Below are 19,437 nucleotides of genomic sequence, written 5' to 3' on the forward strand. Positions count from 1 at the left end.
GAACCATCTCGTCTTGAAAGTCGCGTAAGTGGTGTGCATGTCGTTGAATTCTTTGCTGTGTATCATAACTTTTGATCTGAGATTCATGTGTGCATGTCGACCGTGTAATGTGTGTACAAAAAAACACCAAGTGTGAATATGGATTCATGTTGCTTCCCATCGCAGTCAACCATGTCTACGCAAAGTAGGTATAGGGACATTGTATGTTATCCATGCTTTGGAAGTGATTCGATACAACCATATTTCTTTATCCTCAAGTACACTAAACGATTATGCATTGTAAACTATGTTTACGAAAACCACAGTCGATGTGTAGATTGCGCAAGAGTATTCACACCCAGCTATGCATGATACATCAACCTACGCCCTCTCGATCCACTCTGCCACAGCCTCCTCTCTTCATCCGTACCTTCTCCAGGCCTTGGCTTTCTAAAAGCGCGTGTCGCCCCTACTATTACAATTCAGCCTTTTGTATTTTCCTGTCTTCGCCTTCCCTCCCCCCCCCCAATCTCCATTCTGTAGGATGCAAGTTTACTTTCGACGCCCATGCTTGGCAATCAAACTGCGCGACTCACCACAAAGCCAGATGTGAGACCCGGTCTCACCGTCCTTCAGTCCATGCTCGTTGATAATGGATTCTATCTGGCGGGCTCGTCCACGGTTGGCGCTTAGCGTGGTGATATTGTTTGCCCAGCCGTAGAGGAAAATAGATGTGTTAAGGGGACCTAGTTCGTGTGCGATGGTGGATGCCACAGCGGGAAGCGTAGAGGTCATGGTCGAGGGGTCGAAGGATTGCACGGTTATGGGAAGGGAGAAACCAGATGGAGGGGCGTAGTCGGATATACTTGCCTAGTTTGACACAGCTTGTAAGTTACGTGATAGATGAAACAAAATTGTATGATGATAATGGGAAAATAACAAACCTACCCATTCCGCAACCAGCTCTTCCATAGACCGCGCTGCCCAGTCTCCCTGGCCGAGCAGCAGGTCGGCCCTTAGTTTCTCCGTGTCCGTCGCCAGAGTCTGCACAATTAGGTTCATTTGGTCGGCTGCTTCGCGCGTGCACACCATTGGGTGTGCTTGGATAGCTGGGTATAAATGCGTGGGCAGCAAGTGCTCTTCGGCTTCCTCTTCAATCTGCGCGCGCACCTCGCCGGGGTACCAGTCGAGAATCGGGCAGGGCTTGTGCGATATGTCTGATATGAGAGCGAGTAAGATGGTACAGTCAATGTTCAGCGTGTTGCTTAGAGCACGCGACCGGTCAATGAGAAGCTGGGGCAGAACCGCTTCTATCGAGGGCGCGGGCGGAATGGCGTCGCCGCATTGCACAATGGCGCCCGTAGCGCGGATCTTGTTGATAACGGTATCAACAGGCGGTGATTTTCCTGCTTCCACTCTGGTGAGTACGAAGCGCACCTGGGGCGGCCGGCCGCGAATGGGATTTGCTCGTGCAGCGCGGGCAAGTTGACGAGCATTTCGCACCACGTCCACCTGGTCCTCGTCATCTTCATCGTCGCCAATCGGGCGCGCATCTAGCATGTCTTCGTCGTCGTCCGAGTCTGGATCGTTGACCCAGCCTAACTTTGCGAGATCGAATAAGATGCGCTTTTCAGAAACCGTCGAGACGCGAATCCACTCGCTGCCTTCTTCGGCGACAATGTCAACAAGTGCAGCCGTCTTGTTCTTGCTCTGGCTGCCCTTGGATAAACTCAGGCCTTTGGTTGTGCGTTTTCCGGCTGGAACCGTGTGGCGGTCCCAGAAGAAGTACTTTCTGAAGCTTTGAAGACTATGGGAGCGCTTTGCTGCGCTCCATAATGCTTCGTAGTAGAGTAGGTTGGATGACACAATGTAGTGTCTAGCTTTTTCTTCGTCCATGTTGGAGCCTACTAGTTTCTTGAGAAAGGCTAGCTCGTTACGCATGTCATTGCGCAGGTTACGATATCTGGTCAGGTCAGTCATGCTCAGAGGCTGCATGTACGAGATGGTGTGGAGGGTTGATCAATGAAGCTATGCTGGTACCACGGAGTATACCAATCTCTTCTGGTGTTACGTACTCGACTGGATTGTAAACCTTGCCTACTTTTTGTTTCTCGAGTACCGCAGCGACATAAGTCTCTACTTCATCGTGCAGACGTTTCCCGCGTTCTACTAATGATTGGATGGTGGCTTCTAGTTCGGCTCTTGGGGTAGGTACTTTTTCCGGAGCAGGCTCATGCTCAAGATCCAAGTTGTGCATGTCTCTAGTAATGTCGTCCGTCATGATGCCAAGATTCGGAAGAGGTAACTGTAGTTGGAGTTGGAGTTAGAAATGGACAAGACGCAAGTATGGCAAGGCCAAGACGGGTGCCATGTACAGAAGTAAGTTCTTCTTTCTTCGCCAGTAGTCATGAAAGGAGAGGACTTTCAAGGCGAAGTCAATGTCCACTGCCGTAACGAAAACCGAGGAAGAGACGTTCTTTGCGTTGAAGCCATGAAGACCGTGAGTCAAGCCTGTTAGTATAGAAGCTGCGAGAAGGGGTCGACGCCAACTCGACATGCACGGCAGCCTGGATCAATGCCGCAAATGGCTAATGAAAGTCGCGAGCAGTCGTTTAGAGTTGCCTGGTAAACCGTGATGTGTAGTGGGCGAGGGCGCGAGTTGAGGCCGACGTTGGCCCGAGAACAACCCCGCCAAAAGTTGCCCGCATACCGCAGCTACCAAACCATCCTCGACCTTGCAATTGCGCGCCCAGACGACCCGCAATTGTCGCGATGCCCTATTTCGCTACCAGCGCGGAGTGGTACGAGCAGTCATCGCTGCTGCTGAAAGCCCGTCCAACCACCGTACGAGAAAGCCTTCCGTCACGCACGCGACACGCTCTTCTAATCGAGTTGCCAGACACGAATCACATCCAAATACTCAGTCCTCAAACCCACAGCCTCCAAGATCAAGAAGCGCCAAAAGTATGAAGAAAAGAAGGCAGCCCGGCCGGTAGACACGACGCGAGCCTCATCACCACCGCCGGCCCAGGATCCCGAAGAAGTAACGGCCACCTTTACGCTGAAGACATACGACCCAGAGTCGGGGACATGTCTGCAATACCAAACGAACAAGGGCGCCGAGGTTGGGCGATTAATTGGAAATCTGGGGAGACTCGGAAGGCACATGGCAGCGCTACCAGAGACGACAGAGGACCTGAGCATGCCAGCTGGTGGCGAGAACACATCGACGCCGCAGGTTGATGAGAGCGGCGATGTCAAGATGGGCGGCACCGCACCCGAACCCAAGGCTGGAGCGGGCACAGGGGGCAAGAAGAAAAAGAAGGGCAAGAAGTGATAAAGGCCGCATTGAGAATACTCCACATCACTATACCTACTTAGCCTGACCCCAGGACGCAGGTGCGCAGCGTGTTTGACGACGCACGAAGATGCTTGGCACAGGAAACACGAAAATGACAGTCACGACACAACCAACGGTGTATGGCAGAGTGCGGATAACGCAACACTACCAATGGAAATACCCGTTCCTGCATACAGAATGTCCTTTTGTGAACACCATCATCATCATTCATGTCTTTGCTAATCATGCTCGAAAGCTCAATCACGATAAGATACTGGAACACGCTTGTACCCGATCTCATATGCAGCGTGCATCTTTATATTTACATTACAGCGGTATTGTAAAGAAAATATTAGGAAAGTATTTGCATCGCCAGCCATTTCATGGAATCAAGAAATCCGAAGAGAGTGAATGGTGCGTCCTGGTCCAGGCCAACTCTGGAAGCGTATTGTCGGTTGATTGAGAAGTCCTCAAAGTCACTAGGCCTCAGTACTGACTTTGTACCACCCACTATGTACATTCACTATGCCATAGCAGGAACATCACGCCACGATTAGATTTGAAAGCATCCGAGAGGGACCCATGTCAGTGCGTCTGCCGGTGAACTTGAGCGGTGCATAGAAAGAGGCCGACTTCACTTTCACCACCCCACAATAAGTACAATGACATCAACCAACCCTTGCTACACTCTGCTCTATTGCGACACCCTACTTCAGCGAACCTATTGTCCCACAGATCTCTCTACACGTCTAAATATCTCTCTTCTTACCCCTATATCATCCCTTCGACTTCAACAAAGCCCCAAATCTACTTGCAACCACAACCCTCGGATATCACTTACCATGAGCTCCTTCTCCACGATGTGCATGCGCCTGAGAGTCCGTCTCTTCCGCGCGGCCAGAGCAGAACGTATTGAGCCACCCTCCTCACGCACACGCTCGAAAGCTCGCCCCAAGCCCGCCAAACCCATCATCACACGAGCGCTCCCCAACAATCTTCAAACCAAGAGCGGCAGCTTGACTAGAAAACGTACAACGCGAACAAAACAACGCTTGGCATCTGCGACGCTGTGCAAAAGACGACTGCAGTTGAAGCACTACCTCGAGACCAATGGCAGATTCAAGAATTACGAGAACAACTTGTCGTTTGCTACCCGACAGAGGATCAAGCAGCTTTCTCGGCTCACGGCAAAGGGCGAGTTACGGGACATCCCTCCTGCGATGCTTCCGATTTGGATGACGCCCAAGGAGTTGCACGAGCGCACGATGAGCATGAAGGTGGGGAGGAGTCCGTTGAGGGAGGGGGCCAAGTATATTGCATAGTGTGATCATTGTTGGTGTTATATTAGTTTTTTTTTGGAATGGAAAAGCCAAAGTCGTGTGTATTCATATACATCTATTTCGTCTTTTTCAGTGAAAGCTCAGTTCGCTACCTATATACATTACTTGTTGCCATCGTCGTCGTCTCCACATCACTTTTTTTTTACAAGGTCAACAAGATAATGGCAGAACACAAGACTGTAGCCCATACCGCGGCGGGCCCGAAACGCTTTTGCGTTGCGTCGCCCGAGGACAGGGGAATGCCTGCGCCAGCACCAAAGTTGTGCTGCCAGTTTCCAGTCAGAGGCACTGGGCCCTGGAGGCTCTGGCTGGTACCGAGGATGGTGATATTCTGGATTACCGAGTTGGTCTTGTAGCCAAAGTCGCCCGTCATGCTGAAGGCGCCATTGTTGAAAGTGAAGCTGATCATGGATGTGGATGTCTGGTTTAGCGAGTCGCCATCATCGAGGTAGAGAGATCCCGTGGCTTGGTTGGTGGCGTTGGGTGCGATCCAGAGGACAAAGTTTTGCTTTCGCAACTCAGTGGTGGTGTTGGCGGATTCGGCGCGAAGAGGCAGGATCGAGCCGCCCTTGACGTGCAGTGGGATGGTGTCGAAACCCACGTCGGTCAAGTTGATGTACTCGCCATTTCCTTGCACGCGCTTGCCGGTCCAGTAGTCGTAGAAGACGTCGTTGGGCAGATAGATGGACACAGAAGTCGAGTTTTCTTCCAAAACAGGCGAGACAAGGATGCTGTCGCCGTAGAAGAATTGGTGTTCAATGGCAAACGTCTTGGAGTCGGAGGGATAGTGGAAGAATAGAGGGTTCAAGCTCGGCAATCCGGTAGTCGTCTGGCGATGGAAAGCAGTGTAGAAATAATCCAACAGCCTGTACCTGACTGCGATTGCGTTCTTGGCTGCAGCCATGGTCAAAGGCCAGCGGTAGTATTCCTGGCTAATCGAAGTGTCTCCAGCGTGGTTCCTCATGAATGGATAGAAAGCACCAAGAGTTGCCCATCGCGCGCACAGGGTTTCTGTCGTGTTTCCCGCGAAACCGCAGATATCGGGACCAACCATGGGAATCTGGAAAATGGTGTTGAAGTTGAGGACGCCGGCAATCGAGAAGCGGTATTGCGCCCACTCAGAAACGTTGTCGCCGAGCCACTTTCCAAGGTAAGAACCAAGGCCAACGAACTATTCAAGTATCAGTGTTTTTTGAAGCTGTAGCGGGAAAGACAGATGACCTACAGATGACCTGGTGATGATGAACGGGCGCCTTTCGGGACGGCGCTTTTGCATGGATGCATGGGAGGCAATGCTCATCATTGAGCCCCAGAAGTTATGTGTGTCGTAGTGGTAAGTACCATCGTAATTCTGAATATCCGTATCCATTGTCTTGTTGCTGATTGAGCCCGCGGCATTCTGAATTTGGTACTTAGGGTTGATCAAATCACGACCAGGAAGTCCACGATGCGCAGCAAGATCTTGGGTGTTGTTAGAAGCCTGACGCTTAGAGCCACTTCGTTTGATATACTGAGCAGCTGAGGCAGCAGCTTCTACGGAACGTCTTGCAGCACTAGAGTTAGATGACGGCTGGAAACCTGCTGGGAAGCCGGGGATGCGACGACCGCCTGCGGAATCACGCACTGGCGGCGGCTTCGGCGGGTTCTTAGACTCCTCGGAGTACGCTAGAAGATTATCAGTATACAACTCCAGTCCACAGAATAAAAAACCGACCTTCTGGGTCCGGACAAGGATATGGGCAGAAGTTGGCAGGCTCGTTCATGTCGTTCCACAGACCGTCGATATCAACGCCAGTAGCAGGGTCAAAGAAACGTGCGAATTCTCCATCCCAGTACTCTTGGGTTTTTGGATGGAACCAGTCAGGGAAGACCGTAGGGCCCGGCCATACGGCGCCCTGGTGGAATGTTCCGTTTCTCTTCTTTTGGAAAACCTCGAGTTTAGCACCGTTCCTGTAGGCATCATAATCGCCACTCCACACAGCAGAGTTGACCATGACAATGTAGTGCTGCTGGTGGGCATGCAGATATTCTACAAGTTGGCGAACAAGCTCGAGCGGGTAACGCTCAGGGTCAAGTGTGAACAGGCGCCGAAGCTCCATGTAGTCGATGTCGGTCCACATGGTCTGCAGAAGTTAGCAAGAAAAGCCCGTTACTCCCACATTCTTGGATCTCACCTCAAGCGGAATACCAGCAGCTGAGTAGTTTGCTACGACCTCAGCGACCTCCCAGACATCACGGTATCCGTACTTGCACTGATGCGAACCGAAACCCCAGTATGGCATCATAGCAGGCAGACCCGAAAGAGCTGAGTACTGAGTTGCGACTTCTTTTGGTCCGGGTCCGGCAAGGAAGTAGAAATCAAGAACTCCGCCGAGAGTGTTGTACTCAAGGAATTGGCCGTCCGAGTCGTCAATCTTGATGTCCATACCTTCAGAGCTGGCTAAGAAAACACCATGCGTGCCATTTCTGCCGCGGTGATCAAAGTAGACTGGGTGAGATCCATACAGGTTGGTACCGGGTGGTGTGCCGTAAGCGTCGCGGTTCCAAAGCTGAGCAAATTAGTATTGTAATTGTTTAATTTTCATTTGGGAGGAGCCAAAACTCACCGTACGCGTGTAGTTGGTGGTGTTGAGATGGAAAGAATCCGTTGATTCACCGAGACCGTACAGGTTCGGGGAACGCGGCAGACTCGTTCTCAGACGGAGGTACTGCGTCTCGAAAATGAGAGAAGCTGCCGAGGTGTCGAAGAGCGTCTCATTGGTTGCCCTGCGCTTGATGGCAAAAGAAAACGGGCTGTCGGTCCAGGTGAAAGCCAAAGCCGACTGTTCTGGAGCAATGTTTTTATTGTCTGAGGGGCGAGGCCAGACCGACTCTTGTATTTGGAAGACTTGCTCGGCAGAGTCATAGATCTTTACGTGAAGTCGGTCCTCTGTCAATGGGAATTAGCATGCTGGGATTAGGTCGAACCGGCCTTGATGACATACCAGTCTGATACTCGACCTCGAGTTTGAGGTTGGTCAGGTCATCGCCATAGACATTGCAAGCTGTACCGGCAAGACTAAGGTCTGCGGTAACCCGGGAACCCAGATTCTGGACATTGCTGGCCCTGTAGCCAGGGCAGTTGCTGAGAGGCGAGCTCTGGCGTTCGGCAAGCTGACCTGCCAGGGCAGGAATTGCCGATCCAAGAACAAGAAGCCCTTTGGTGATCATGGTGTCTGCTGGTGCTTGGGGAGGCAGAGACCAGAGCTGATGCTGGCCTGTGGAGGAAGCGGCGCGCTTTTTATACTTGAAGCCCGTGGCGTCAGCTTGACTAGTCGAAGAAGCACTGCAACAAGGCAGGAAACGCGGAATCGGTTAGGACTCTCCGTCTGCATAACTGCAGCAGCACCGGGCGCGCCCAAGACGCACTCCCCCGCAATACCGCCATCACGGGGTGGCACTGCTGCAGGGCTTGGCAACGATGGCACTGCCAAAGAAGCAACACGACGGCATTACTGGAGCCGGAGACGCGCGCTAGACGTGCTTGTGTCGCGGGATAGGAGTCCGTTTCGAGCTCTGGCGTGGGTGGGAGAATGCAGGCAAATGACGATTCCGGGGTACAAGTGGAGGACCTCAGGTTGCCTAGTCCGACGTGGAGAGAGATGGGAAAAGTGGAGCCCGCCTGGGGTGATCCGGTTGGGTGCATCTCGGCCCGCACGTGCGGCGATTGGCTGTCTGTCGGACCGGGGCTACTACACACATCGCATCCACACCCACACCTGGTGCCTATGCTCCGTTTCCGAAGATGCTGGCAAGCGGCACGGACGCAGATTCGGTGACGACGACGACGACGAAGAAGAAGAAGAAGAAGAAGAAGAAGAAGAAGAAGAAGAAGAAGAAGAAGAAGAAGAAGAAGTAGGAGAGTGTGCTGCTTGACAGAGATGACTTGATCGTGGGGTGATTCTTGCTTGACCGTGGACAGGCAAGGCAGGTTGTAGGATATGTTACCGCCAAGTTGCTTTGCGCCTTTGGATTGCGTCCAAGACAGGCATTTTTTGTATTGAGAGGAAGGCATTTCGGCATGTCCACGCTTCTGCGGAGACCAATGCTGTGATGCTCTTGTTGAAGCCTGGCTTTGAAGTCTCGTCGATATCGCCATGATGCTGATGCTCGTTACTATTTGGAACAGTCAGTAAGCAAGTCTTGATTCAACCGAGCAACCATGGTAGGAAAGCAAGTGTCGGTAAACAAAATATTGCCGTCGAATGCTGCATGTTCAAGGCAACAATGGCCATGCTACCAGGACCTGACCATGGCCATGGCGATGCGATGCCTGGCACCCGCACGGTCCACATGACTAGCGCGCGCATGCAGCTCTGCAAAAGTTCAAACGCGACTTGCTATCGAGCTTCACTATCACAACCACCAACAACACGTCAAAATGCTTTGCGCAATCTCCGGCGAAGCTCCCCGCGAGCCCGTGGCCTCGCGCAAGTCCGGAAACGTCTTTGAGAAGCGTCTCATCGAGGCGCATATCGCAGAACACCACACCGACCCCGTTACGGGCGAGGACCTCGCGCCCGAGGACCTGATCGAGCTCAAGTCGCCCAATGTCGTTACTCCACGCGCGCCCAACTTGACCTCGATACCCGCCATGCTCAGTGCTTTCCAGAACGAATGGGATGCCTTGGTGTTGGAGACACACACGCTCAAGCAGCACTTGGCGCAAACGAGGCAGGAGCTGAGTACTGCGCTGTACCAGAACGACGCCGCGACACGAGTGATTGCACGGATAACGAAAGAGCGGGACGAGGCGCGGGAGGCCTTATCCAATGTCACCATCAGTGGGGGCGGCCAGGGCGATGCTATGCAGGTCGATGGTCAGGGTCTGCCCCAGGACCTGGTCAAGGTTGTCGACGACACACAGCAAGAGTAGGTCCTTTGTATGCGACTCGGCAGAAACTTGCTGACAAATTCAGGTTGTTTGGTTCGCGCCGAAAACGAGCTGTACCCGCCGGCTGGGCTACGGGCGAGGTCATTTCCAACTACGACTTGGTCAAGACGACCGAGGCCATGTACCCAGGCAGCAGCAGCATTGCTGTGCAAGAAGACGGATTGGTCTTGTTTGGTGGATCTGACGGCACTGCTGGCATCTATGCGCTGGCCGAGGGCAAGGTGACACAGACCTTCAACGTCGGTAGCGCAGTCACAGCAGCAGCATGGTGTGGAGGTCGCGCAGTGGTGGGAACATCAACGGGCGTCGCCAAGATCTTCGAAGACGGCAATGAGGTTGGCCAAGTAGCATCGCATGCCGGGGCTGTTACGTCCATGTCGGTCCACCCCAGCGGCAAGATGCTAGCAACTGCAGGTGCCGACAAGCACTATGCCGTCCACGAACTGGCGACATTCAAGACGGTATCTCAAGTGTACGTCGAAGCCGAAATCACCAGCGTCGCCTTCCATGTCGACGGCATGCTATTCTTCGTCGCCAGCTCCGATGGCAACATGCGCATCTACGACATCAAAACCGGAACAGCCATGGCCCAGCTAGAAACTGGCGCGCCGATTGTTGATGTCAAGTTTGCAGAAAACGGTACCTGGTTCGCCGTTGTGCAAAAGGGCTCGACCAGCGTGTCTGTGTGGGACATCCGGAAGCAGGCCGTCCTGTACACACTCGAGTCTGGCAGCCCAGTCACGTGCTGCGAATGGGACTACAGTGGCATGTACCTGGCGATTGGCGGTACTGGCAGCGTATCGGTGCAGCAGTTCACAAAGGCAACCAAGAGCTGGGCCGAACTTGTGAGAAAGGCGTTACCGGCCCAGGACGTTGCGTGGAGCGGAAAAGCCGAGAGCGTAGTTGCTCTGACACCAGAGGGTGGGCTGGCGGTGTTGGCAGCCCCTTAGAGTCGGACCTAATACTCGTTGAACCCCCGTAATATTACTACAACCTCATGAAAAAAAGGGAAGACGCGGCTTGGGAAGGACTTTGTGGTTTGCGCGATACAGCGCAGACGATGGATAGAGGCTGGAAATGGCAGCAACTGGCCAAGGCCGGTTTTTTTTTGGTTCGACTACTGCAGAGCGAATGGACTTGAGATGGTGTCGAAGCACCAAGGGAGAGGGCCAGCCGACGAGGGGCCATATTCTTGATTTTGAGAAAAGCATGGTGCGGCGCAAATTGGGTTGTAGCAATATTAGTGCAGACGCCGGAGTATCAATTGAGAAGTCATGTTGGGCCGATGCATGTGCTAAGAAGGGTTGGGTGGTGCTAGCTAGCTACGTCACGCTCTGCGCGCCTCTTGGACAGGCACGAGCAAGAGGCATCGGTGGCAGACGGCGAGGGGTTGATTGTGATTGTGCTGTTGATTGTGACTGTTTCAGGTTGAGGGCCGCGGTGAAGGGTGAAAGGGAGGCGTGCGGGTGATTTGTCGCCGCGGGCGCAGGCAGAGGCACAGGCAGGCCGGGTGGTTCCCAAGGCGCCATCCTTGCTTGCCACCAGGGACGACGACGAGTTTCGCCGACCTCAGCACAGCTGCGCTACACCTCCACCTACACCTACAACCACACCTGCACGCACGACACGCCCGCCCTGCTCGACGCCCACCGCCACGCCACGCCTCGCCTCGCCTCGCCTCGTGCTCGCCCTTTGCTCCTCGACCGCGCCGGCAGCCGCCATGGAAGGAGGAGAGCGGCCGTGGGGGCACCCGCACAGACGCCACAAAGTGAGTGCTGCCCCGTCATGGATAGACGGCAGGGGAAGCGTGTGAATCGACGCTGACGACGACCCGCCACAGCGCCCTCATGCCCAGATGGCCCAAGAGGGCTCTGCCTCGCCCGCCTGGAGACTGCAATCCCTCGCCGGCACGCACGACGCTCCGCCCGCCGCACATGACGGCCCACGCCCAGGACCCGCTGACGACGACGACGACAACCTCGAAGACCTCGATGAAGACGACCACCGCCACATCCCGCATACCTACCGGCCCGTCCACCCGCCCCGGAGAATGTCTGCCTTTGAGTCTGCCCTGCGCGCAGCCCGCTCGCCCGCCGGTCGTGCCTCGTCACGCTCCAGTAGGCTACATCGCCGCCTGCCCAGGATAAGCCACGTGACTGCCCGCTATCCAGGAGACGGCTTCGACTTCCGGCGCCCGGCAGGGTCGTCGAGGGAACGCAACGTGCGGCCGGTCGATCTGACAGGCGAAGACGAGGACGCGGCCGTCGATCTGAGCGGCGACAACGACCACGACCACGACCACGACCACAACCACAACAATGACAACAACAATGACAACAACAATGGTGACAACAATGACAACAACAATGGTAACAACAATGATAACAGCAATGGCAACGACGAGTTCGTCATCGACCTGACCGCCGACGATTCTGGATACGGAGCTAGCCAGGACGAACACAACGGCAGACAACAACACGCCCATGCCGACCAGCATGACCCGGGTCGTGGTCGTGCAAACCACGGAGCGCCCCGCTTACCGCGGGGCATGGACATCATCATTGACCTCGACAATGGAGAGGAAGAGTGGAGGATGGCCACGCCGGCTCCAGAACCAAGTTCCCCTGACATTGAATTCATTTCGTCTCGCACAATCGACCCCAGACGCCTGCCGCGTCCGAATCAGGCTGGCAACACCTCCGACGGCGACGAGGTCGAGTTTCTACGCGAGAACGCCCTACCAGAAGCTGAAATCCGGCGCCGCAGGAATCGCGAGTTGGACAATGTCTTGAATCTTTTTGGCACGCTCAACGGCCGCTTCACACATCTGCGAGCCCAAGTCGACCGCTTCAATACCCAAATCAACCGCACTGCGGGGCGCTTTCACGAGCCCATCCCCCCCACCCGCAATCCATCGCGAGGTCATGCGCATATCCGCTTGGGTGCGTTTGTTGCACCCGTCATGGACTTTAATACCATAGGCTTTGATCTCGGCTCGCGAACACGTGAGCCGCCAGCGCCCCCGCCGACATACGACGCACCGCCAAAAGCACCAGAGGGCTTCACAAGAAGTCCGGAAGAGGAGGGCGCGCTTGTCTGTCCCAACTGCGAAGAAGAATTGTGTGTCGGCAGCGATGAGGTCAAGAGACAAGTGTGGATTGTCAAAGGCTGTGGTCATGTAAGTCACGACCCAAAAGCATGCTTGAGCATGCAGCTAATATGAACAGGTCTATTGCGGCGAATGCACCGCCAACCGAGCTGCGAAGCGCAGTGCCAAGGGCAAGGAAAGACCGGCCAGTACTAATCCGTTCAAGACGTGTGTCGTCGAAGGCTGCGACAAGAACGTATCGAACAAAAAGAGCATGATTCAAGTCTTTCTCTAGTGGTCCGAGGCCCTACACCTCAAGGACATGTGTACATGCTTTGCGGCTTCCAAGCTCATCTCCCGCCTCCCGGGCTTTCTCCTTTCGCCTTTTTTTTCTGCTTGGGATGTTCCAGCGATACCCAGGATTGCGTCTTCTGTTTTCTTTCCATGTGCATTCACCGATATCTATCTCAAGGTTTATATAATGGCGTTTTCCCAAGTCTGTTGCATTTGCATGGTTTGGCGTTCAGGCGGAGTCTACTGTAGCAGGCTGTTCTCCAATGTCATAGCATGCTGCGCGAGCCCCGGATGTTTGTTTTCGTCTTGCAGTGTTCGAGTGCTGTTCGGAAAGCATGGAATTTCATCAAAAGGGCACATGGGAGTCGACGGGAGCAAAACTGTAGCCATGTGTCGTATGTATTTATTACAAGTAATACCTTTTTTTCTTCTTTCCCACGCTGCTTCTCGGAAACCATGTATACGATGTATACTTGGGCATTTGCGGCTGCGGCCTACCGCGAGTGCATAAGAACTAAAATGGTGCCATGAGATCATCGCACATGGCTCGTGCCATTAGCCGCGCCAAGCGAGCCAAGCGAGCCAGGGTTAGACAGGTACCCGAGCCGAGGCTTTGGCCATGTGGACGCACAATCTCACCTCCGCCGCTTGTCATCTTCAACTCTACTGTACACACGCAGAAAAGCCAGCGGACCCGACACGCCCAGCCCGCCCAACCAAAAATGGCACCCAAAGCGAAAACAGGACCGGCCGCTGCGCCAAACGACCAAAGGCCTGCGAAGCAGTCTGGAGCAAAGAATGCCTATCTGCTTGCGTACAACGCAGTATCGGCTGCACTCTGGGCGGGCGTCCTGTACCAGACTGTGATAATCGGGGGATATGAAATCATGAACGCGCACAAGGCCAGCGTCATCTTCGGCAAGGGCGATTGGTTCACTGCGATTCAGAGGGGGTTGGCGAGCGGAAAAGTATATGACAACCTTGAGCACTATACCAGGGCTGTACAGACGCTGGCAGGGCTCGAGGTGCTCCATAGTCTGGTTGGTAGGTTCTCCCGTCCGTCCCCTATAGGCGGCGCGTAAAGGCTTACAAGCACACCAGGCATCGTCCGAGCGCCGCTTCTCACAACGCTCATGCAGGTTGCTTCCCGCTACCTACTCGTCCACCTGATCGCATCGCCCCCGGCATTCCCCCTCTCAACGCGGCATTCCCCAGCCTACAGCACTATGCTGTTTGCCTGGTCCGTCACCGAAGTCATTCGTTACTCGTACTTTGTTTTTTCCTTGTCTGGCATGGGTGTGCCCCAGCTTTGGACATGGCTTCGGTACAACACCTTCCTCGTGCTCTACCCGCTCGGCATCGCATCCGAGTGTTGGCTGGTGTATCAGGCGATCCCAGAGGCAACCACAAGGGCCGAAGGGTTTGGATATGCGCTCTGGGCTATCCTGGCAATCTACGTGCCCGGATCGTACATTTTGTTCACGCACATGTTGGCACAGAGGAGGAAGATTGCTAGACAGAGCAGGAAGGCGTGAATGTCGTAGAGTGAAAGGTGGCTTACTTGGGAATTCTCTAGACGCTGCATGGTTTCTTTTCAAGGTCAAAAATGGCATGGGGTGGAGGCGTGTTTGTAGACTGCAGTGTGTAAAGCGCTGCTTCAGCGTCCAGCTCCCTTAATCCAAACAGCACGTGGAAGAGGGCGTCTATCGATACACTGCAAATAATGTATATTTTTTTTTGCATATCAAATAACATGTATATTTGCACTCACACCTGTGCACCTTCTTTGGGACCCGTCTGCGCATTTCTCTCGCCCACATCCAAGGCAACAAGGAAGCGGCTGACGCAGTTGTACGCTGATATTGTGGCGGTGATCTCAACAATCTGCTGCACCTCAAATATCTCCTTCAAGTCTGCAAACACGGCATCAGGCACTTGCACGTCGAGCGTCATGGCATCAGTGTACGCTATCAGCTTAGCTAACGTAGAACCAAGAATATCTGTTTGTGGTGCACGAGGTGGCGAGCGCAGCACTGCTTGCACTTGCTCTGGCGTGACGTCTGAACATCTTGTAAGCGACTTTGACTTACTATACTGGCGCTCGTTGTCAAGACGAAAATGGGGAATATACCTGGTGCTGATAAAAGTATTGGGGAGTGTGCCTCCCATTCATACCATGCCCGGTTCAAGACGGCAACGCGGCACATGAGCGTCTCGCGGATCGAAGTGGACAGGCTGGTCTTTGTGCGAATGGCGCCGAGGAATGAGTTCCTGCGTACTGTCAACGTGTTTTCCGAACATTGCAATGCTGCTCCATCTATCCGCAAGTAGTCTCGGGCACCATCATGGCGAGCACAACTCAGTTGTCTACCAAAGCGTTGTTGCTATCCATTTCCACAACAGCTGTGGAGACATGTCACTATTCGCTTGGTGCTTACCATCCATCGGCAACTGGGGTAGAATGAAGCAATGCTCGATCCAAAGCAAGCAGTCCCTTCTCGCTCCGTCTTTCCCTGACTCGTTGCTCAACTGCCTTGTCCTCTTCGGACGTGAAGTTTGGCGGCTCGGGAATGTAAGGGATACGCATTGTGTCAATGATATACCAGGAACGAATTTACAGTACCAGCGTGATGATATGGGAACAATCAAGAGAGCAATGAATTCAGAGCCGAGGATGACTCTGCCATTATCGATCCGAGGCAGAGAAAGATGTAACATCGGAAATGTTTCCGATTGTGGAGATGAAGAGGGCGAATCACACCTGTGCTGTGCCTGTTTCGCTTACATTGTGCTTACTTATCGATAAAGAAACTTTCGCCATTCTGATTCCCCCAGCCACTCTCGCCGACCCTGGCCTGGCCCTGCGACACATACTAACTCTTTTCACAACCATGGCCCCGGATTCAAAACTAAATGCAAAGCGGAAGGCCCAGCGAGAAGCCAATAAACCACCCAAGGCACGTCCTGAACGACGCTCTACTGAAGATGGTGCCACCAATACGCTGGTCCAGCAATCCATCCCAGTCGAACTTCAGCAAGTCTTACTGAACATTTTTCGCGACTCATTTGCGGAATGCCTGAGCACCGATTTTGGACCGCTACTACAGCAAGTAAAGGGCCATTTGTATAATCGCGATTTTGCGACTGCATTTGGCAAGACAGAATACCTTGAAATGTATGCGGCGAGGTGGAGTCCAAGTCGCGCGTTGGGATATCTTGATTTATTTTGGGATTTGAGAGAACCACTGGAGTTTACTCCCAAGGAAGATGCGGCCAATGGTGAGGAAGGCATGGGCAGCGGGGGCTGGAAAGTCGTGTGCTTGGGTGGTGGAGCTGGGGCTGAGATTGTCGCCTTGGGAGGATTGCAAAAGTTGCTATGCAGTAAAGACTCGGACAAGAAAGATCAAGATGAGAAGAAGAAGACGATGAAAAAGATGGAAGTGACGGCTATTGATATCGCAGACTGGAATGTGGTGGTGGACAACCTAGCAAAACATCTTACGACTGCACCGACACTTTCAAAGTACGCTTCAGCTGCCGCGAAAGCTGCAAACATGTCTTTCATGGAGCCGGAGGATATAGCAATCACCTTTCATCAACACGATGTCCTGCAAGCATCTGCATCGGACATGACGTCGCAGCTAGCAGAAGCACACCTAGTCACTTTGCTCTTCACACTCAACGAACTCTACTCCACGTCACTTTCCCTGACCCAGAAGCTACTCCTCCAGATCACCTCCGTCTTGAAACCTGGATCACTGCTCTTGGTTGTTGATAGCCCCGGAAGCTACTCTTCAGTCACCTTGAACGGAGCAGAGAAGAAGTACCCTATGCAATGGCTTCTTGATCATACATTATTGAAACAAGCTAGCAGCAACACGAACGAGCGCGGCAAAGAAGAGGTAGCAAGTTGGGAGAAGGTCAAGGAAGACGAGAGTCGATGGTTCAGACTGGACGACAGGCTGAAATATCCCATTGAACTTGAAAACATGCGGATGCAGATGCATCTGTATCGAAGAGTGTAGAGCACTGAAGCTTCTCTCTCTCTTCTGATAAAGGAAAAAGAAGATGATCGTGCGTGGCCGGCGCTATCCGAAGGTTGCCACCACTCGTCATTGAGTACATTTTGGCGCGATTCAGAGGGCTTAGCGCACGCCACCGACATTAAATATACCCAATTGCAAAAACGGGCAGCCCTTTACTTCTGACTCGTATCAAGCGCTAAGGGAATGAACGAAGACGTGAAAGATTATTAACAGTGGTCTTTGTGATGACCAAACTCGGTGTGAACAAAATAGTGTACGGTTGATCGACTGTCGCACGTGGTGGGAGGTCCTCGGTGGCTTGACCACGTCGGACCGTGGATCAACGATCGCTGGATGCGTATCATTTTCGAATGGTTAGAGGCAGTGAGTTTAAGTGGCCTGACCCAAGGGATGACATTCATTCACTTCCAGCTGCCGCCCTGGACATCTGTATGACTCCAGGACTCTTCCCGCTCCCTCCCGCCACCATACACCTCGTCGGGCCTCCTTAGCCCTGAGTCTATCCTTTCCATCCTTATGCTCGAGCGTAATAACTCTTTTGTTACCAGAATGCGTTGTAGGCTGTGGTTCTCGCCTATGCTTCTCAGACTGGCATCGCTGTTGTCTGGGATCCTTGGTGTCTCGCGAAGACGTGATTTTTCGTAGCGGCGGAGTAAAACAGCGATCAAAGGGACGACGAGGAGGAGACAGACAATGGCAATGACGATGCCGATGATGGCGCCTGGACTGAAGCCATCGTTGTGCGAGCTGATGTTTGCAAGGTCTGCTGGTGGGGCTTGGGGAATGTCTGAGGTACTAGGCGTAGGCGCCATGGTGTGTGTTTTGAATCCTTGATAGACTCGGCCGGGTATCTTTCCAGCGAGTGCGCGGCGATGGTCTAATCCAAGGATAATGCAAACAGTGTAAGACTAGAATGAATGGAATGACGGGCGATCTCGTCGACGTGGATGGCTTTGCTTCCGAATGAAGGACTGAAGGTGAAATGGGCGAGCGTAGGAAACTTGCAGCAAGGCAGATGCGAGAGAGAGGAAAAAAAACGAGAGAAGGGATATGCTGGATTGCAAAGTGCTGTAGGTAGCTGGAACATGCGGGGTCACTTATTGGGAAAAGGGTACTGGTACTTACGGCAAACCGCCTTCCAGAATGTCATCCGGCCCCTGGGTACAGCCCAGCTTCGACAGTGACCTATGTGAGCAGCGCTGTCCATACGTACGAGGGCAAGGCGTTAGCGCTTCTTGCAAATGCCGGTGTTGGCACGAGAATTGGTCAGTTGGGCAAAGTTAGTGGCGCTACCGTCTGGCGAATCATGCGCCGTCCATGGGCAAAGGCCAGTGCCACGTAGCCACGGCTGAGAAAATAACATTCCCATTCCTTCGCGCCCATGCGAGAGGCGTGTCGTGACAGCGAACAGGCGCACCAGAGTCGCGGCCCACGCTGCGCCATTCCAAAACACCGTCTTTGTTGGACCGGGGGAGCCGACAAAGGGCTGCACAGTTCGGTCACCACGGTATTGGGTTGCACGTGATGAGGTTTGCAGAGCCCGTGATAGGGTGTCGTGTCAGCCGAAGCCCATTCACTTCGCGTTGGCTCCATGGCATACCATCAGAGGTAGTGGTAGAGTCGATTACATGTAAATCACAGATGCTATGTATGTAGTGCACCTGACATCTGGGGTACTTGGCGGTACTTGGCGGTACTTGGACGGCGCTCGAGTGTGTCTTTCAGCTGGATCGCTTGGTCAGTGTTGGTCAAAATGGTGCCCTGGTACGGTTGCAACTGTAACGAGTCAACGATATGGTCATATGATCAATGACAGCTGCGAAGAGGCATCAGCGAGTGGCCACCTTTTTTTTTATTTGCCGGCTGGTTTCGTATAGTTACCTCCAATCAGTCAACGCATATAATTAGGTGATTATACCGGCATAATAGAATTGATTGGCCTGTATCAATGTACTATGACGCATGTCTTGAGAGGCTTGTTTGCAGCATATCCATTCCGAATTTACCGATTGGGCGTTCGGGCAGCGGATGACAACGCCTAGCACATTCCATAGTTATACAACATGTTAGTGTGTGAACTGCCTCTTGCATTAAGCTTCCGCGATTTCTGTAGAGGGTGGTGGACACGTGAAGCTCTTGGTACCCATAAATCTTTATCTAAAACGGTACTCTTGTACTGCTGCTGCGTTGGAATGTAATCATTGCAGTTGCTGCGGAATCTCTTACCAACCTGGTTTTTATTACTTAAATTAAGCATGAATGTCTTGCATCTCGTTCAGTGTAGGTGTACCAATGTTGTGTAAGATATCGAGTGCAAAATCTGTAATGCAGGTGATTTCTAGTAAACTTTACTACTAAAACAAGAGCCATGTGGTTACACACTCGCAAAGAATAAACCAACTCCCGATTACCTCCTT

At 53.1% G+C, this 19,437-nt stretch overlaps 11 protein-coding genes across 11 annotated transcripts; 7 read left to right on the plus strand and 4 right to left on the minus strand.

Annotated features, from left to right (window-relative positions):
- Window positions 1-531: 531 nt before the first annotated feature.
- SETTUDRAFT_88664 (uncharacterized protein) lies at window positions 532-2,260 on the minus strand (the record flags this gene model as incomplete). The annotated part of the gene is made up of 3 exons (XM_008027681.1): window positions 532-849; window positions 928-1,942; window positions 2,055-2,260. The coding sequence occupies 3 exons, from the start codon at window positions 2,258-2,260 to the stop codon at window positions 532-534; spliced, it is 1,539 nt and encodes a 512-aa protein (XP_008025872.1).
- Window positions 2,261-2,737: 477 nt separating this feature from the next.
- On the plus strand, window positions 2,738-3,507 carry SETTUDRAFT_179207 (uncharacterized protein). Its single transcript, XM_008027682.1, has 2 exons — window positions 2,738-2,823; window positions 2,879-3,507. The coding sequence occupies exons 1-2, from the start codon at window positions 2,752-2,754 to the stop codon at window positions 3,314-3,316; spliced, it is 510 nt and encodes a 169-aa protein (XP_008025873.1). The 5' UTR covers window positions 2,738-2,751; the 3' UTR covers window positions 3,317-3,507.
- A 654-nt stretch (window positions 3,508-4,161) lies between these two features.
- SETTUDRAFT_20003 (uncharacterized protein) lies at window positions 4,162-4,641 on the plus strand (the record flags this gene model as incomplete). Its single annotated transcript, XM_008026792.1, has 1 exon — window positions 4,162-4,641. One exon carries the CDS (start codon window positions 4,162-4,164, stop codon window positions 4,639-4,641), a length of 480 nt encoding a protein of 159 aa, XP_008024983.1.
- A 104-nt stretch (window positions 4,642-4,745) lies between these two features.
- On the minus strand, window positions 4,746-7,869 carry SETTUDRAFT_136331 (glycoside hydrolase family 31 protein; the record flags this gene model as incomplete). Its single annotated transcript, XM_008027683.1, has 6 exons — window positions 4,746-5,830; window positions 5,885-6,324; window positions 6,374-6,782; window positions 6,834-7,208; window positions 7,266-7,588; window positions 7,644-7,869. 6 exons carry the CDS (start codon window positions 7,867-7,869, stop codon window positions 4,802-4,804), a joined length of 2,802 nt encoding a protein of 933 aa, XP_008025874.1. The 3' UTR covers window positions 4,746-4,801.
- Window positions 7,870-8,241: 372 nt separating this feature from the next.
- On the plus strand, window positions 8,242-8,574 carry SETTUDRAFT_31739 (uncharacterized protein; the record flags this gene model as incomplete). The annotated part of the gene is made up of 1 exon (XM_008026902.1): window positions 8,242-8,574. One exon carries the CDS (start codon window positions 8,242-8,244, stop codon window positions 8,572-8,574), a length of 333 nt encoding a protein of 110 aa, XP_008025093.1.
- A 505-nt stretch (window positions 8,575-9,079) lies between these two features.
- SETTUDRAFT_41801 (uncharacterized protein) lies at window positions 9,080-10,873 on the plus strand (the record flags this gene model as incomplete). Its single annotated transcript, XM_008026957.1, has 2 exons — window positions 9,080-9,570; window positions 9,618-10,873. 2 exons carry the CDS (start codon window positions 9,080-9,082, stop codon window positions 10,540-10,542), a joined length of 1,416 nt encoding a protein of 471 aa, XP_008025148.1. The 3' UTR covers window positions 10,543-10,873.
- Window positions 10,874-11,248: 375 nt separating this feature from the next.
- Window positions 11,249-13,367, plus strand: SETTUDRAFT_163402 (uncharacterized protein). Its single transcript, XM_008027684.1, has 3 exons — window positions 11,249-11,360; window positions 11,433-12,770; window positions 12,820-13,367. The coding sequence occupies exons 2-3, from the start codon at window positions 11,448-11,450 to the stop codon at window positions 12,973-12,975; spliced, it is 1,479 nt and encodes a 492-aa protein (XP_008025875.1). The 5' UTR covers window positions 11,249-11,360; window positions 11,433-11,447; the 3' UTR covers window positions 12,976-13,367.
- A 286-nt stretch (window positions 13,368-13,653) lies between these two features.
- Window positions 13,654-14,709, plus strand: SETTUDRAFT_163403 (uncharacterized protein). The gene is made up of 2 exons (XM_008027685.1): window positions 13,654-14,018; window positions 14,076-14,709. The coding sequence occupies exons 1-2, from the start codon at window positions 13,697-13,699 to the stop codon at window positions 14,507-14,509; spliced, it is 756 nt and encodes a 251-aa protein (XP_008025876.1). The 5' UTR covers window positions 13,654-13,696; the 3' UTR covers window positions 14,510-14,709.
- A 4-nt stretch (window positions 14,710-14,713) lies between these two features.
- Window positions 14,714-15,585, minus strand: SETTUDRAFT_163404 (uncharacterized protein). The gene is made up of 3 exons (XM_008027686.1): window positions 15,413-15,585; window positions 15,106-15,245; window positions 14,714-15,034 (listed from the first exon to the last, which is right to left on the minus strand). The coding sequence occupies exons 1-3, from the start codon at window positions 15,559-15,561 to the stop codon at window positions 14,742-14,744; spliced, it is 582 nt and encodes a 193-aa protein (XP_008025877.1). The 5' UTR covers window positions 15,562-15,585; the 3' UTR covers window positions 14,714-14,741.
- Window positions 15,586-15,865: 280 nt separating this feature from the next.
- SETTUDRAFT_88575 (uncharacterized protein) lies at window positions 15,866-16,999 on the plus strand (the record flags this gene model as incomplete). The annotated part of the gene is made up of 1 exon (XM_008027687.1): window positions 15,866-16,999. The coding sequence occupies one exon, from the start codon at window positions 15,866-15,868 to the stop codon at window positions 16,997-16,999; it is 1,134 nt and encodes a 377-aa protein (XP_008025878.1).
- Window positions 17,000-17,421: 422 nt separating this feature from the next.
- Window positions 17,422-17,832, minus strand: SETTUDRAFT_31745 (uncharacterized protein; the record flags this gene model as incomplete). Its single annotated transcript, XM_008026903.1, has 1 exon — window positions 17,422-17,832. One exon carries the CDS (start codon window positions 17,830-17,832, stop codon window positions 17,422-17,424), a length of 411 nt encoding a protein of 136 aa, XP_008025094.1.
- Window positions 17,833-19,437: the final 1,605 nt, after the last annotated feature.

The sequence above is a fragment of the Exserohilum turcica genome (assembly GCF_000359705.1).
Source record: "Exserohilum turcica Et28A unplaced genomic scaffold SETTUscaffold_2, whole genome shotgun sequence".
Classification (NCBI taxonomy): domain Eukaryota; kingdom Fungi; phylum Ascomycota; class Dothideomycetes; order Pleosporales; family Pleosporaceae; genus Exserohilum; species Exserohilum turcicum.

What these genes read in the sequence shown, in the direction of transcription:
- SETTUDRAFT_163404 (XM_008027686.1), bottom strand. Translation starts at nt 15,561, where the DNA reads ATGCGTATCCCTTACATTCCCGAGCCGCCAAACTTCACGTCCGAAGAG. An exon ending in ACCCCAGTTGCCGATGGATG is followed by an intron (nt 15,246 to 15,412) that starts GTAAGCACCAAG and finishes GACAGTACGCAG; the next exon opens with GAACTCATTCCTCGGCGCCA. An exon ending in AATACTTTTATCAGCACCAG is followed by an intron (nt 15,035 to 15,105) that starts GTATATTCCCCA and finishes CAAGATGTTCAG; the next exon opens with ACGTCACGCCAGAGCAAGTG.
- SETTUDRAFT_163402 (XM_008027684.1), top strand. Translation starts at nt 11,448, where the DNA reads ATGGCCCAAGAGGGCTCTGCCTCGCCCGCCTGGAGACTGCAATCCCTC. An exon ending in TTGTCAAAGGCTGTGGTCAT is followed by an intron (nt 12,771 to 12,819) that starts GTAAGTCACGAC and finishes TAATATGAACAG; the next exon opens with GTCTATTGCGGCGAATGCAC.
- SETTUDRAFT_163403 (XM_008027685.1), top strand. Translation starts at nt 13,697, where the DNA reads ATGGCACCCAAAGCGAAAACAGGACCGGCCGCTGCGCCAAACGACCAA. An exon ending in GGTGCTCCATAGTCTGGTTG is followed by an intron (nt 14,019 to 14,075) that starts GTAGGTTCTCCC and finishes CAAGCACACCAG; the next exon opens with GCATCGTCCGAGCGCCGCTT.
- SETTUDRAFT_179207 (XM_008027682.1), top strand. Translation starts at nt 2,752, where the DNA reads ATGCCCTATTTCGCTACCAGCGCGGAGTGGTACGAGCAGTCATCGCTG. An exon ending in TGAAAGCCCGTCCAACCACC is followed by an intron (nt 2,824 to 2,878) that starts GTACGAGAAAGC and finishes TCGAGTTGCCAG; the next exon opens with ACACGAATCACATCCAAATA.